This window comes from Chanos chanos, chromosome 4, assembly GCF_902362185.1.
Source record: "Chanos chanos chromosome 4, fChaCha1.1, whole genome shotgun sequence".
NCBI classification, from domain to species: domain Eukaryota; kingdom Metazoa; phylum Chordata; class Actinopteri; order Gonorynchiformes; family Chanidae; genus Chanos; species Chanos chanos.
This window is the reverse complement of record NC_044498.1, coordinates 42,647,718-42,664,771: the sequence shown is the minus strand read 5'-3', so window position 1 is coordinate 42,664,771 and position 17,054 is coordinate 42,647,718. Positions and strand designations below refer to the sequence as shown.

Below are 17,054 nucleotides of genomic sequence, written 5' to 3'. Positions count from 1 at the left end.
CCAACAAGCAAATTAGTGCAGAACCAGCACAAATCCAGTTGCACTTTTAGTTTAAGAGCAAGCCACTTCCACTTAGATTTTACAAAAAGAGAGACTGGCTGATATTTAAAGGGTAATCAAGCACAAAACAACAGCTGAAAATAGACTCTAAACCGTGTCCAACCTCTGACATAGGTATTTTTGACTAAGTGAAACAATTAGATTAGATCAGTGGAAATTCCCACTGTTTCTTTCTTGAGCTGACATTGATGTCTCTGCAGTTGTATCCATCTCACTACTTGGCAAGTCAGCCTTAGCAGATAAACACACATCAAGAAATTTGTGGGAAACTGAGGGAAATCATTTTTGGATCTTGTATGGGAACAACCGGAATGTGCAAAAGAATTTTTGAACACAGAGTAAATCCACAGAAAAAGGGTCCTAAACATCATTTATTAAAATCTCAGTAGCATGTTCCATGTGGCATAAAATAAAAACGAAATACAGTATAATAGAATATAAAACTTATCTAAATTTTAAGACAGGTGATGGCAGCAAATTTAAGAAGTGATTCCAACTCAAATATATAAGGTAATTGTTTTGAGTTGTGGGCATAAAACTTATCTGGAAGGTAATTCTTGCCTACAGGTTGAATAAACTGGAAAAAAAAACCTACACCTAACTGACAAACTTCTTTTGTGTGCCAGGGTTACATACCACTAGATGCTAACTTTCCATGGTTAAGAACTTGACCATAGAATGAAAAAAGGGGATTACAAAAAAGTAAACATTTATTTACTTACTATGGAATGATATGTGAAGGATCAATTACTACTTTTCTTGCAGGAGCAAAATGCTCAATATTTAACTGTCACAACAGTCACTTAATTTTGCATTTGAATTAATTAGGCTCAAAGGCCTCGCTCAGTATAACTGCTTTAACTCTCACAAGGCTCTCCACTGAAGAAGGTTAAAGGGAGGGATTTCTCAATGATAAATTTCGTTCAGAGAGGCAAAAGGTGACTTTGATGAGTCAAGCTACTCAAACACAGCACAAAGGGAACAAACATGCCCCAGAGCAACCGAACAGGATATGAAACCCTCTCAGAGAAAAAACACCTTACTCATATATTCATAATGGACAAAGTTTACTTAGCAATACACCATCCTCAGTCAACTACTGACTCATTGATTGTTGCTTACTGCTCAAGTAAATGGCATATATGCAGTGCACAGAAGCTGCTCTATCATCCTCTGGTGTGTACATATTCCAACCATTTATAAAACCGCGAGAGAGTTTGTGATACTAGTGCTGTGTGAATATAATCTCCTCCGAAGATCTAATTTGTAAGAATTTAACTATTATGGATAATGTATAGTTCTAGTCAATTATAAGCTCATTATTTAACTATTTATCTAAAAGATTTTTTAAGAAGTTACTCCATAAATAGCAGAAAGTGACAAAATCACAAGGAGATATCACAGGAGGTAAGATGAGACTATTAAAAACAATGTGAAGAAGCATTATGACAGGTAAGGTAAGGTAAGGTAAGGTAAGGTAAGGTATAATTTATTGTCCCGCAGGGAAACTTGTCTTGGGCTCCAAGCCACTGCATCACACAACACACTTGTCAACAACCTCAATGCACATGCACGCAAGTACATAAATCATACATTCAAACTCATTCAAAACGTGTTTAAATTCACATGTTGAGTGTGAGACAGTAGTTCTGTACAGCAGACACCAGTTTCAAATAATAAAACAAGAACCAGTGGTTCTTTACAGTAATAAAAGATAATAAAAGACAGCATCTTGAAACTTTATCGACCTGCAGATGGGAGGGATCTTACCTGGGTTGGGACTGGGCTGAATGATGACGGGGCTGCCAATGGCGAGCACATCATGGCTGAGGGCCCTGGGTCTGGTGCTCTTCCTACGACGGCTTTTAAACCAGCTAAAGGCTCGTCTCAGGGAGCCCCCTCTCCTCTTCATCTTCTTCCCCTTCCCCGTATGCCGCCCCTTGCCAAAAACCTCCATCATGTCCGGGGGCACCAGATCCCCTGATGACTCGCGTCCCGACATCACCCTACCTTACGCACGACAGTCTGCCAGAGGTAAGGCGAGAAAAAGAAAAACATTAAATAGGGCATCTATGACAAGACAAGAATGCATGTTGGTTTATTTGAGGAAACTGGGCATTTAACAATAGATTTAAGCATTGTGAAAAATTTCGATATGATTGGCAATGACAGTCAATAAATGCATTTAGAGAGTACAGTCAATAACAGTCAAAACAAGATTACAAGCAAGCCTAAAGAATAATTTAAATAAATAATAAATCATCTAAAATATAGGTAATGTTTCAGAAAAAAAAAGATTATCAACGGGACATCACATCACCAACAGGATCCTTCCTCATTTGGTCATCAAGACAACTACAGCTAGACAAGCTGTCCCTTCTTTCATCCATCCTCCGTCTCCACTGACAGGTCACGTACTTTTAGTTAAGTATTCAGTTTAGTTAACTGGAAATACTAAAAGGCCCATCTAAAGTGAAAGAGTATATGCTAAGTTCCTAAGGGACAGGAAACTGGATGCGTTAAGAGAAACACAGCCTGCATCTGGACCAAATTCCAGCCCAGTGCAGTGGAGATACAGAACACCACTCCCTTCATTCCTGAACATGTAGTCATGAATCTGTGTGCCCCACCCACACACCTCAACGTACCCACACACTCCAAAACCAGACACACAATGGAGATGACACAAACCAACCAACAGACGACTATGTACACATGTGGGCACATGTGTGCACACACGCCTATGCTTTTAAATATTATACCATGGGATACTGCCGCATAAATGAAAGTATAACATTATGCAAAACTCATAACCGTTTTCTTAGTTTGATTTTTCTCTGTTGTGTTAATTGTGTTTTCTCAGCATGCGCTCTCGTCAGGAAATAAATAGTTAGTAACTTGATCCATCATCTTTTGCAGATTTAACAATGGAGAAAAATGTAGATATGTCTGTGTCCATCATGCAGAAAGATGCTGCAGGCAGTCAATCACATATGCACACATTATACTGCAGTCAGTCAACTTCATATGTACACGTTTTCATATACTACTTGTTATGGGTTATGCACACAAATGCAACACAGACATAAAGACACATATACACATTAGAGCCCTTATGTATATGCACTGAGTTTTAGGTGAAGACCTGTAAAATTCCAGTACATTCATTTCACAATCAATCATGACAAATTACCACATTGCCCTCCCTCTCCTCGCTGAATAAGCACTCAGCACTCCATAGTGGGTTAAGAATATGGATCGCTAGGTAGAGAGAGAAAGTGAGAGAAAGAGATAGACAGATACATAGACAGACAGATAGGTAAACAGACAGATAGATAGATAGACATAGGCAGGCAGAGAGAGAGAGAGAGAGAGAGGGAGAGACCTCCCAGCCTTGAGGCTCTGTGGAGGACAAGTTGTTTGGGAAGAGGGTGGGAAAAAGCACTGAGCCAGTGAAAGACTAAGATCATAAAAGAAAAAAACCTTCTACTGTGGAGAACGTCCACAATGTAGCTCAATAAATACGTGCAGTGACTGAAAAATGCCCTGAGAACATGGACAACATGAGGTGAGCTGTACAAGTTCAGCTATTCTTTTGTTGCAAGTGATGAATGCTGTTTTTCCAACTGGCTTCGAAGCCCCGAAACTATAATGCTGGAATGCAAACTGGCTTGCTGCCTTCACACCCATTTAAGAGTCCTCTAAAGCCACAAAATTGTTAAATAGAAGATTGACTTCATTCATTCTTCAGTCTCTTCTACATCAGTGTATCCCAGTCAACCACAGAGCTGCTTACACGTCTGAAAATATGACAGGATTGAAAAAAAGTGCACTTTTTTCACTGTAACGTGCAAAACATCTTTCAAAAAGATTCTTGTGAGGACCTTCCATTTGCATCCATTTCCATCTACGGGAAAAAGCTATTAAAAGACAGTAAAATGAAACTATGATCAGGGAACTTCATGTAAAGAGATATGAATACTGTTCTGTGAAAGGTTCAGAAAGTATCTGTGTATTTCTTCCTTTATGAATTATAGTAGGAGATGAGTTGCACCCATGTGATTATGTGTGTTTTTGTGTGTGTGTGTGTGTGTGTGTGTGTGTGTGTGTGTGTGTGTGTGTGTGTGTGTGTGGTCTACAAGGACAGCATTCCAGCAGCACCTCATGTCCATGCCGCTAGGGCAGTCACAGAAAATACTTTTAGGCAAAATGAAGATCTTTTTCCTCAATGGTAAAAACAATTTAATAGTAAAAGGTGTAGCCTCAAGTGCTTTTAAATTGAACACCCAACTCTATTCTTCCAACAAGCATTCACTCAATCATAACAGTCAGTCTGTTTATAATGCAGAGAGAGATTCCAGTGGTGCATATATTTATATATATATGTATTCGTACCACAATGTATGGCACATAGTGGTACAAATACATCCTCATACACTCAGAACATAACAACCCCCCCACACACACACACACGTACTGAAGAGATTCGGATGGTAACATCACATTATGGGGCTATTACCTAGCTACACAGACTGGGGTATTAACATTTACAGAGGGGGAAAAAGAGCAGAACAAAACATTTTTCAGAAATCCTAGATGAAATTTATCTGGGTTCTGTAGGTAAATTTATCAGCATAGGTGCAAACTGTAGTTCACAGCCAAAGTCACTGTGACAAACAAAAAAAGCAACTGACATAACCAGGAAACCATGATCCATGAATGTTCCCCCGAGGAACTTGCGAGAGCCTCAGCCATTTTTGTACGGAGGAGATCAAAAAAGACCCATCCAGATCGGTTAAGAGGTACAGACATGCCAGAAGGTAATGCAGCCAAGCATCAGCTCCGAAAGGTAGACACTCACATTCACAATGCTTGAACAAGCCAAAATGTGATCACATGACTTGCATGCATGCATGATGAGTTTGACGGCTACATGCTGCTGTGTGTGTGACTGTGTTGCTGTTATTTTTAGCACATGAAAGTAAAGGTGCCTACGTACAATACAAAACAATGTAAGTATGTGCCTTTGTGGCCGAGCTAGCCATGCACAACACTATCCTATTATTGCTGTGCTTTAGTTTTGTATTATGGATTTATATGTTTTCATACTTAGAAGATTTTTCTCATTAGATCAGCAGTAGTGCAGTATGAGGTGGGGATAAAAAAAAAAAAAAAAAATCTCGCTGTGATTCAGGCAAGCCTGATGCATGCAGGACTTTCTACGTGCAATGGAAGGGAACCGTAGAGATTTTTGTGAAAAAAAACTGCAAGTCCAAACATTGGCCACACACTTCCCAAAGTCAGTTTCCAACCTCATCACCAGAATGTGAGTCATAGCATCACCATGGAAATATGACATCAAAACAACTAACAAAAGACAAGCAGAATACGGCAAAGGTTCTGTGTAGTTGTGATTTTAAGATCAAGTTTCATTTGTTCGTCCCAGGTTTTATGAAGACAAATGTGACCCTAGATCTACAGATAGAACCAGAGATCACATCACAGTACAGCTCTGCAGGTTTTTAAGGGATTATTATGGTTGTTGCTGCTGTTGTTTTTGCTATTGTTTTCATTTAGTTATGCATGCTATCATACCATTATGTATGAATTATATAATCTCTCAGATTGGCTGGAGAACAACAACGATAAAACTAACAACAACAACAACAACAACAACAACAACAAAAATAGCAGCAGCAGTAGTAAGAGTAATGGTAGCGGTAGTACCAGTGGTAATAATTTTTATTTAGTTTTTTTTACAAATATTTCTTGAAATCTTCTGTCAACCCAACAGTTAGCTCTACCTACAGATACATCTCATTGGGGAACATTTTTCACAATCCCATTATGTCATGTCCAAATCATCATGACTAAACAACTTGTCAAGACACATCATGCCTCAACAGCAGCATCACATGCATTCACTGTGTCTGTGTCTGTACTAGATCACCTTCACTCTGTCTATAACTGGTTCTGTTCTTGCTCCGATTGGATCATTTCATGTGGTATTTGCAAGTACGAAAAAGGGAAAACATTTGTTGAAGAATGTATCTGATGGTTCTGCTTCTTCTCCAAACACCAAGATTAATGGATTCTACTTAATCAGTCCATTCAATTCTAATTCTGTGTTACTGCTCATGAATGGAGATGGCTGCTGATTGAATAAGTTAGCACAACAAATTTACACATGTGCAAATAAATGATTGTTATTTCAGAAATTCTGTCCCTGACTTGCTTCATATGGATCTCCACTGGTATTTGTATTATGAGTATTTCATATGTGCATATTATATTCAAGCAATATGAAATGACTTAATGTTATACAAAAAGCAAAGCTTGAAGTATAGTAAATTCCGGTCTTATTCTTAATTCTATAGGGGAAAAAACACTGTGTTTGACATAATGCAGTGCCTACACTACAGAGCTGTAATAATTGCAGAAAAGATGTAACTTCATGGTGAAACGCTGGCAGGGTTTTGATAGGTGTGTCTCAGATGTCTCAGATGCTTAAAAAAACAGCATCCTTCACTGATCAATAAAAATTGTAATAAGAAAACTACATGTGCTTTAATTATACTGCTAAGTCAAACAATTACCATAATGAAACACATGCTATACAAAAAACACACAAATTTGAAATTACAGTCTTGCTCCACTCATAATTACACTGTACAAAGTAGCCTTTTAAAATAACTGTTGTTGATATTTAAACAGTGCTAATGCACACACCCAACCAAAAGTCACGCAAATGTTAACAGGCTCCAACGCATAATTCAAATAAACACACATGGCTGTGTTATACCCTAACCAGGACCTCTCACTGACTTCCATTTTCCTGTCACTGAAGATTAATAATCTAACCCTTGCCAAAGAATTATTTTAGCCACTAGCAAATGTCCTTACTTTTTCCATATATTTGTATCCTCATGAGAATCCACATCCACACAATGCAACAAAAACATAAATGAATAATATACACACACACACGTGTACCCCCACACACTCACATGCACATGCACATGCACTCTAATCAAATGAGCAGGTGAGAAGAGATTAATGGCAAATTAATGCTCTGAGTCAGGATATGCAGATAATGGCAAATAATTGCTTTGGCTACATGGAAGCTTGGGCAAATAGTTATTCTGCAAACCTGCCACAGTTAATGTAGGCATCAACACTAGTGTATTTATATTTTATATATATATATGAATCATTCACGTAAGTCATACAGCCATGGAAACATTGTTTCCCGTTTTTCACATATAACATGTAAAGGGGAAGGAAGAGCAAGAGCAGGGGCTTATGTGTACAGAGGAAGGCCTAGTCCCAGACAAAGAGAACATGGAACTTACTCGCTGAAAGAAAAGGTCAACTCTAGACTCTCCTACAAGGAGATATTTTGGCAAGTGCGTGAATATAAAGGCTTATTCAACACTAATGTAATCACATAACAATATCACATCATCACAATAAAGCATGACTGTGCTGCATCACACCCCAGGCTACAGACCCCTTACGACTCTGTATTTGCCCCATGGCATTGAATGAAATATGGTGAAAACGTTGTTGCCACTTCTTAATGGCGTTATAGATACATGGCAATGCCCGCGCGAGTCGCATGACTATGATTCTGTACTGTGGTAAACACTGTGGTAATCTGAGGGTAGATTATTGACTTCTAAACTACAGATGTCATGTGTCTAATTGCACCGCTATGAACGATTTAATGTTTGTTTATTTAAATGTTGCACAAAGATCTGAGCGGAAACTTATCTTGGTTTCATGTGTAGTTTGAGTTAGGCTACATATCTTTAACTCAAAGTATAACAACAGAGTTATATTTTGTGGTCGTCATAACACCTAACCCAATAATTAACAGCGTGCAAAGCCCTCACGGATGAGTTCAAATAAAATAAACACACACTGCTTACAGCTTAACAAATAAAGAGGCTGTAATCCTATAAGACATGACAGTTAGTTAAGGGAAACAGTGGTGTAAACTATGTAATGGATGTAAGAAACACATGTCTTTAGGGGTCAGAAAAGGAACCTGACTCATTACACACACACACAAATAGTAACCTGACCCGACCCCTAACCTTAGCCATAACCAAATATCTGACATTTTTTGTCTTCCCCAAAACAACAATGTCTTTTAGGGGGGAAAAAAGCCATTCAAACTTGTGGGGACCAGCAAATGTCCCCATAAAACCACCATTTGTCAGATGTCCATATGATCATGGCAAGATTTGGTCCACACAACATCATAAAAACACTGTACATGTGTACCCGCATACACACGCACACGTGTACGCACACACTCACGCTACCGTGCCCTGCTGAGGGTGTATTTAACCTGTATGAGGCTGTAGAGTATATCTGTAGACTCCACCAACTTCCCTGAGCATGACAGACTCCAGGTGCCTGGCACAGACTGACATGCACTTACCTACACACACACACACACACACAAGTCCTGATGTGATTTCCAGTTCAGTCAAGCCCTTCAGAAAAGAACAGGAATGTGTTCCAACACGCTTGCATTTACTCCTTGCTTCCAACAGATGACAACTTTCACATTGCCCATCAGAAATTACAAAATTTAGCCCATTACTCTGCGAATTTTTTAAAGAGAGCATGAAAGGGCAAATAAGACGTGTTTCCTATCCTTCCTTTTTTCTATTTCCTTCATACTCACATTCACATAGAGAACATGAACCACATTCTTTAGAGTCTAGATTTTGCAGAGAATTCAGAGCAATACAATATTTTGAAACCACCTCTGGTTTTCCCAGCCTTTATCAACTGTTTCCTTAAAGCATGCACTGTGCTCTCAAAATGAACAGAGGAGACAGAGACATGCAGATGTAAGCTTCGACATGTTATAAGTTTGTGCCTGAGGGGAAGATTATAAGACATATTGAACCCAGTGGAACACCTTATGGATATAGGTTACAGGTAAGATTTTCACAGAGCATTACTGCTGCATTTCATTCAGTCACTACCAGACATTACAATTCATGATCTTTAACATGAGCAAGTTCCACACTTTGTCAAGGTTTTTAGACTGAATATGCTCTCTTTGGGAATTTTCACTTTTTAATTGCCTGTAATTTCTCTCTCTCACACACACACACACACACACACACACACACACACTCTCTCACTCTTGCCCCCATTGTAATAAGGTTAATTTTGTTCCATATAAAGAAAGAAAAGTTATGCCAAGTCTATGACTAATACACACACACAGTCAAACCAAAGAGGTAATGGAAGACAGAAAGGAAATGTGACAAATGTTAGGGCATATTACCTGACCTGAGGGTGTATCAAACCAGACAAAAAAACTAACAAAAAAAAAAAAAAATCAATCAAATCAATCTGTTCTACTGCAGTTAGTCCTGACCCTCTAATAAACAATGGTGACCTCATTCATGGTTCTCAGAGAAGGGTTAAAGGCGGTCTGGTTATAGATGTTACTTTACACTTGAGAACGTTTCCACTTGCTGTAAACATGTTTATGTGTTTATGTGTTTGTGTGCCACAACCATGCAGTGGCTTGTCTGCTGAGAGCAGAAGCTAAATTCCTGAAACTGATAATTCTATAATTCCTCTCTCTTAATCCCCCTCCTGCTCCCGGTTTCTTCTCCTATCTCTCTGCTCCTTGTGACAGTAGAGGTAAGCAATGAATCAGCTAAAGAAAAGATTTTTCTCTGCCACAAAATCTCTATTCTTCTTGTCTAGGCAAAACAAGACACACAAGGGAAAACAGAATTATGCAACTTATTGACATACTACTGCTGATTACAATGAAACCACTGGTAAACCTCCCCATAAACAAAATGATTACTGAATCTTGATAAGATTTAGTGGAATTCCTCTCAGTGGCTAAGAAAAGACCCTGACGAAATCAATCTCACTGATCAATGCGCATTGTATCATTGTGTTAGCATCTCCAGTCACAGTAGTTATCACTTCTACACCAATGTTTGCCTGAAGAAAAAAAAACAAAAAACAAACAACAGCTCAGCCCACCACTTCTCCATCAAACATTTAAGATTATGATGGTGGGAACAGCGTTTTTCCTTCACCTTGGCTCACAGCACCCATTTGTAGCATCTCCTGTCATCTTCATGCCAAACCATGCCACAGTTATCCGTCAAGACTTGAATTCTTCCATAACACGTGCATTAAAAACTAAGATTTCAAGGCAATTAAATATTAGACACACATGAACATCCAGCCTCAGCTCCTTGCTCTTCCCTAGGCACCTACCAATTCTGTCCACACACCAAATTGCACAACACACCTGGAGTCTCCACGGAAACAAGCCTAAGCATGGCAACCAGACAGGTACGGAGCGACACACCCTTTATAAACAATAATCACAATACCTCTCTTCTCTCCCTCAACAATACTTTCACACACTCTCAAATCAACCTCACTCCCAGTCACCTGCTTGTATAATCAGTGCCACCATGTTTCTCTCTCGCTCTCTTTCACACACACACACGTTTCCCAAACCTTAACAACTCACCACTTCTTTGTCCTTCTCTAATTTTTGATATATCTTGGACACCTACAAAACAATGCAACTAACATTCTCACTCGCTAATTTTTAAACCATAGTACTAATGTGGCCCATTCCCTGGACTGAGGAGATAATCAAACGGAGCGCACTGTCTCGCCTTGCTGCTGCTGAACTTGGTGATCATGTGCCTCAATGTTTTGACGTATTTTCCAAATGCCTGACTGCGTCCTTCCGTCTGTGGTATCTTCAAACAGGATCAAACAAATGCTACATACACGATTCCTAGTAAGGAAAAGCCCCCCCCCCCGACGACTCAATTAACATTGCAAAACGCATTTTAAAGTGAATGTTTTTTAGAACATCACAGACGGACTTATCTTTTTTGACTCAGGGAAAAATGAGAACCAAAGTCCATTAGTGAAATCCCATAGACAGATGTTTGAGTAGAGGGGAAACTCTCAGATGCAGCAACACGTCTAAATATCTCATTAAGTTAATGTACAACTTACTCTGAATGAAAACGAACCAACGCGGCGCACTCAGCAAACAAGAGAAAAAGTTGGGGGGGGGGAACTGGTCCTGTGGCCCACAAAGCTTAGCAAACGTTAATAAGCATGCTTCGTTGTGTACTACTTTACTTACAAGTGAAAGAAGAAATGACAGTGAAACTATTCGACAGCGAAAACACCGCATTGCAATACTGTACCATCACCAACCCCTCGCCAAATTCCTTTTGGCAACTTCGCTCCCATGGGCACTTAGTCTCCCTACTCATGCAGTGCTACGATCAACCCTTTAAACGCTTCCTTGAAAAGTGCTTTGGTGTTACTTTCATTTATGGTTTAAATACATTTGTTTCCATTGTGTTCATCTTTATGGGTCGTGAAGGACAATAATGCAAGGACATACTGCATTATTATGATGTTTAATGTGACGGTGAATCATACAATACTTTCGCAGTTCACATAATCAAGTTCACATAATCACAAGTCGACGGGTAGAGTCTTTAGCAACTCCTTTAGTAACCAAATCATAGATTTCAAGTTAGCATTTTCAAAACATGATTTAATGACTACCAAAAGAAAAAAGAAAAGAATAAAAAACGCGCAGACAGTAAGACAACAAACTGTGGACAAGACAACAAGCTGGACGTCACTAACCTTTCTCGGGATTTTATTTTCGGACCACAATATATCCTGTTTAGAGGTGCAAAAATTCTTTTCACGTGCGGTCCATTTGAACTGCGCAGGCCAACCAACTCCCTCCACGGTTACTGCTGTGAATTCTTTCGATACTGTCCAGAAGAACACTCCAGGTGAGGTATTTCCGCAATACGTACTGAGAGACTCTTGAGCAATATTTTAAGCTAAACTACGTGTACATTTCCTCTCGCAATTCTCGCCTTCAGTAACTTACCACTGTCATCTATTGGCACTATCATGTCCACTTAAACCATTATTTTAAGTTACGTTAATTACCTACTGATGCCTCACCAGGTGAACATATGGGAGGTAGTTTCAATCACGCAAACATTTCTCCAACATTGTGATTTAATGCCACCTCAAGGCGAAATATGTGTACTGAACAATTTGACGCTTGCGTCTCACAACTTGAGTGCACAGGAATTAATGCCAACTAATATGAAGCACTTCATTTTAATTAAGAGTGTCATGTAATAATACGAAACCTTATCTATTCCTTATGAAGGCAAAGAAACAAATAAGTCTCCTCTCCAGAACAGCATAGTTTAACAGCCGTATAATTTTTGATGTTGAAAATCGCCTGTATTAGTCATTGATATGTATGTCACTATTGCTCACGTCTAACATCACTGGTGACTCCCTGCATTATGCATGCAATGACTACTGAACCCCTTGTCATTTCTCATTGAACTTTGTTCATATTTTTGTTATAGCGATACAAAGTAATTACTTATGTGTGACTGATCCTGTCATAACTGTTACATGCAGGTTTTAAGTGTGAGCCCTTTTTTTTTAATACTGAATAAATTCACGAACATCTACTTTGACCCAGATCATCCATTTAGTCTGCTCGAGATGAACATCATAAAGGAACCTAAATATAACTTAGAACTGGCACACTGAGGGCACACTCCAAAATATTTACCCTGACCACTGATCTTTCTCAGTCAGTGTAGAAACAACTTATCAAAATGCTGAGGTTAATTGAAACACAGAGAGAGAGAGACGCACGGGCAGACAGCTGGACCGACAGGATGGATCTGTATGGCTACAGAAGAGAGAAAAAGAGAGCATTTTGTGTATGTACATGTGGCAGGGTTACAATCACGAACACCCGTGTGGTAACAGATAGTATTTCACTCCTCCCACAGTGTTTATTAATAAACACAAACAGACTCACGGTTCTCCTGCAGACAGAAAGGGAAATACAAGGCAGACACATCAGTCCGTCTGAGGGTCAGGTCTGCTCAGCTGACTGGATTATGTGGATCTAAATCATACAAAAAATCTGGCAACACTGTTTGACAGTATGGAATGAGAAGTGGCTAGAGGACTTTGAATGTTTGGAGGTGTGACGGGTGAGTATGGGTCCTTTCATTTTTTGTTTGTTTTTGTCCTAATATCACATGAGAGAGTCTTGAAGTCAAGCAAGGCCCTTTTTTAGAAAAAAAAAAATACCAGATCCAATGAATTGTATGTTTGTAATTGTAATAGTTTCTAGCAGCACTGTATTTTGGTGAAATGTTTGTTTACCATTTAGTCTTTGATGAGGTTATTTGGTAGTTTGTCTTATTTCTGAAATATGAACCTCTCAGCTCCATCACATGGACATAAAGTATTTTCCTATGGATATTAATTTACTTGGCAAAATGGGTTTAAATGAATATGGCATTGCATCACACATACACTTACATGGGAATATGTTTCCTCAGGGTGTCAAAAAGATTTATCAGATTTTACTGAAATTTGCTCTTGACCATTTTTGAAACCCCCCAGATATCTTTCCACAGATGTCTGTTTGTTTATCTAGGCATTTTGTCTCTTTGCAAGCATATACAATACTATACATGTGATATTTTCTCTTTTTCCCGAACTCTCAACCAGCCCTGTCCTCTCTCTTTTTCTTTTCTTTACTGTACTCAGCATTCCCCTTCCTTTCTCTCGCTCTTTTTGAGATTCTTGCAAAGCTACATTCATTGTGGTCAAAGATACATCAGATGGATGACCTGGAGATGGTTTGTTATGTCAGACTTAATATAGTGCAATGTCCTCGTAGCTAACTGATCATCGCTGGCTAAGTTAGCAGCGCTCTGTTGGGTCAAGGAGGTGATTAGCTTTTCACTGTACATTACATTTTCACCATAATCGAATGAACTTTTGTTTTCTAACTGTATTTATTAGTTGTTTACTTGTTTATTTCGCTATTTTGATGAGAATCTTACAAATAATCAACATCTGCATATAAGCTGTTAAGTTGTGTCCTGGGATTCTGTTCTAGTAACAAAAAAAACCTTTTCTTGCCGCTCAGGTGATGGAAAAACCTTTGACTGGTCAAGAAGGATCACAGACAGAGAATATGGAGGCTGTAAGTGAATGCCCTGAGAGGAGTGAAGAGGATGAGGGACACCCACAGGAGATGTCTTTTAGAGAGGAATATTCCGAAAGGAGGAGGGTTTTGATGGAAGAAGACCCCGAGAGAAACAGTATGAACATTGGGGAGGTACATTGTGAGATTAACTTTACAGGTGATTCAAATCCTGACACTGGTGACTTTGTTGATGTCAAGGATGGCTATATAGCTCAAGCTCACTTCTCAGACCTGGCATTGCCTCCAGTGCAGAGGGAAGTTCAGAATACCGAGGACCTGGCCTTCCTCTTTGAGAAGTGCATTGGGGAAGTGGGTGATTTGGAACGGAAGAGGGATGCGCTGGTGCAGGAACTGCTGCAGCTGGAACAACCCATGTTGCAGGCTGTGCAGGAAATGCGGCTGCAGCTGACTAAGACACGTAGTGAACTGTCCTGCACACAGCTGGAGAAACAGAGACTGCAGGAGGAAATGAGCCAGGTGAAGAGGAAGTTGTTTGCCATGGTCAGGGATTGTATACAGACTCAGGTTACCATGGCAGCTCAACAGTATGAGGTTGCTCAACTTGTTCTCACGCAGGTAAGATACAATGACAGTCATGTGAAACAGTACATCCATTCATTATTATTTAAAGTATAATACACCTGTGTTATGTTGAGAGTAGCCTCTAGGTATGATACATTCATCCGTATATTTTTATATGGATATCACAGAGTGATTGGGATGGGGAAATCCCCTAAATTCTAGGCACTATTATCTATTATTTATCAGTTTGGTACATTGGCTTAAAGTCTCACAGAGGAATACAACCTAATTTTACAGAAACTGATAAAAGCGACAAAATAAATTGTTAGAAGAGTGCACTTTTGGGTTGGTCCTCTCAAAAGTTCCGATACAGAGCATTCCTTTTACAGGACGTTCAACATGTGAGTAGTTTCAACTGAACTGCAAATGAAAGCAGTCAGTGGAGAAAAACAGCTGTGGTATTGAACCTTTGAAAGTATTGTGTAAGAGAGATGTCTGTAAAATGCTTTTGTACCCTGCAGGAGGAGCTCCAGTCTCAGGTTCTGGATCTCATTCAGGAGACCTCCCATATCCGCGAAGCCCATAGGAACCATCTGGTAGCCCTGGAGGAGGGACTGAGGAGCCGGCGCCGACCCCGGGCAATGAGTGACCTGTCCCACTGTCGAAGAGCCTCCATGGAGTTTGGTCGCTATGCCCGCAGCAGCATGAGGAGTGTAGAGCAATGGTATTGGTTCCTCTATGCTGCATTTGGTATTATTAGTCTTTGGAATGGTGAATCTAATGCCAAATGGACTGACGATCAATTCAGTCAAACTGCATGATTACTTACCCAAGCAATGCTTCTAATGTATGATGAGCCTTATCCTGATCTTGCCACTGATGTTCTCGGCTAAATTCAGGAAAAACCTCAATGTTTTACATATTTTCTCGAATCAACTATAAGACCACGTGGTAAAACTTCAAGTGATAGATTACACAAAATACGTGGAATGGTAGGTGTTCTTGGAGGACGGGTTGAAATCCTGCTCCCCAAACAGCACCTCTTGTTGCATACAACACATATATTTAATGCCATTTGTGGACCAGCATTACTATTAGCATCTGTGAGATGCTGAAGCAGCATCTTCTTTTGCAGGTATGAGCCACGGGTGATGGCTCTGCTGAGGAGGAGACAGGTGGGGGAAGAGGCCTTACGCAGGACCAGGGAGCTGGGGCAAGACCTGAGAACACGACTGAAGCCCCTGAAAGATGAGAGCCAGAAGCTGGAACTACAGAAGACCTGCCTGGAACAAAGACTAGCCCTGATGGAAGAGCAAAGGAGAGAGACCATGGCCCAGTACAAGGTATGGACAAAGGGGGAGAAAAGAGGTACAAAGAAACTCTACGGAGCTCCAGTCTCTGTCCTACATCAACAATTTCATGGTGAACCCTATTGCACGAATGTTGTGGGATTTGCAATTATCCTTACTCTTCATCTGTAGGAGGCTGTGTTTTCTCTGGAGGAGAGTATGAGGGAGCTAAAAACAGAGCTTCAGGTTCAGATAAACGTAAACAGACAGTTGGAAGAACTCAGAAGCATGCTTCTCACACAACTGGATTTCTACAGGTCTGTTCAAGCTTTCATGACGACACAAAACTGCCATTTTACCCAATGACACTACTAAAATACTAATAGTGAAACGAAACAAAGAGTCTTTGTACTGTGTTATTCAATGTGCCATTAACTATTTGTGTTTGCAGGAGGACTGTAGTTGATCAAGACGGGTCGCGGACCCGGACTGAGGAGTGAGAAGAGATTTCGGTTTTGCACAGCAGTATTCTCAGACTCTGAACGTATCAGTAATCACCCTTCTATGTGCAGTGTACTCTTACGGTGGTGTTTTGTGATCTGTAGTACATGGTCCTATATCAAAATTGCAAACTTTAAAAGTTTTTATAACTTTTAAGTTGCTATTAATGAAGACAGAAAACGTAAATTTAATATTCAAATCTTTACAAGTTACAATTTGCATGATGATGACGTAATGTCCTTTTATTTTGATAAAGTAGTTCAATAAAAAAAAAAAAAGACATGGAAATGCCACTTCAGAGGTATTTAAATAGAACAACAAACAAAATACACAACTGTGATGCCATCAAACAAAAAAAAAAGTTGACACTTAAATCCCTAGTTGTCTATGTACAATAACCAATGACTGAAATTTCAAATGGGGATTCAGACCATTTATAAGATAATGCTCAAAGGACACCTGAGATGACTGGGGTGTGACTGATCTTGATCGACCAATAAAAAAAACCCCATCACATCCATTTTACTGAATGAGATGTTGTAAGTAGCTGATTGCCCTGATGCATATGGTACAGCATGTTA

At 39.6% G+C, this 17,054-nt stretch overlaps 2 protein-coding genes across 2 annotated transcripts in view; one reads left to right on the top strand and one right to left on the bottom strand.

Annotated features, from left to right (window-relative positions):
* The window catches only part of LOC115810556 (uncharacterized protein KIAA1522 homolog), a 28,487-nt gene extending 16,632 nt beyond the window's left edge, over window positions 1–11,855 (bottom strand). The window contains exons 1-2 of the mRNA XM_030772510.1: window positions 11,752–11,855; window positions 1,831–2,085 (exon numbers count right to left, since the gene is read on the bottom strand). Of these exons, the coding sequence (XP_030628370.1) occupies window positions 1,831–2,062 (232 nt within the window). The 5' untranslated portion in view covers window positions 2,063–2,085; window positions 11,752–11,855. The remainder of the gene's footprint in view (window positions 1–1,830; window positions 2,086–11,751) is intronic.
* Window positions 11,856–14,149: 2,294 nt separating this feature from the next.
* On the top strand, window positions 14,150–16,472 carry LOC115810409 (syncoilin-like). The gene is made up of 5 exons (XM_030772339.1): window positions 14,150–14,737; window positions 15,205–15,407; window positions 15,819–16,026; window positions 16,165–16,289; window positions 16,424–16,472. Exons 1-5 carry the CDS (start codon window positions 14,150–14,152, stop codon window positions 16,470–16,472), a joined length of 1,173 nt encoding a protein of 390 aa, XP_030628199.1.
* Window positions 16,473–17,054: the final 582 nt, after the last annotated feature.

What these genes read in the sequence shown, in the direction of transcription:
- LOC115810409 (XM_030772339.1), top strand. Translation starts at nt 14,150, where the DNA reads ATGGAGGCTGTAAGTGAATGCCCTGAGAGGAGTGAAGAGGATGAGGGA. An exon ending in CTCAACTTGTTCTCACGCAG is followed by an intron (nt 14,738 to 15,204) that starts GTAAGATACAAT and finishes TGTACCCTGCAG; the next exon opens with GAGGAGCTCCAGTCTCAGGT. An exon ending in ATGAGGAGTGTAGAGCAATG is followed by an intron (nt 15,408 to 15,818) that starts GTATTGGTTCCT and finishes CTTCTTTTGCAG; the next exon opens with GTATGAGCCACGGGTGATGG.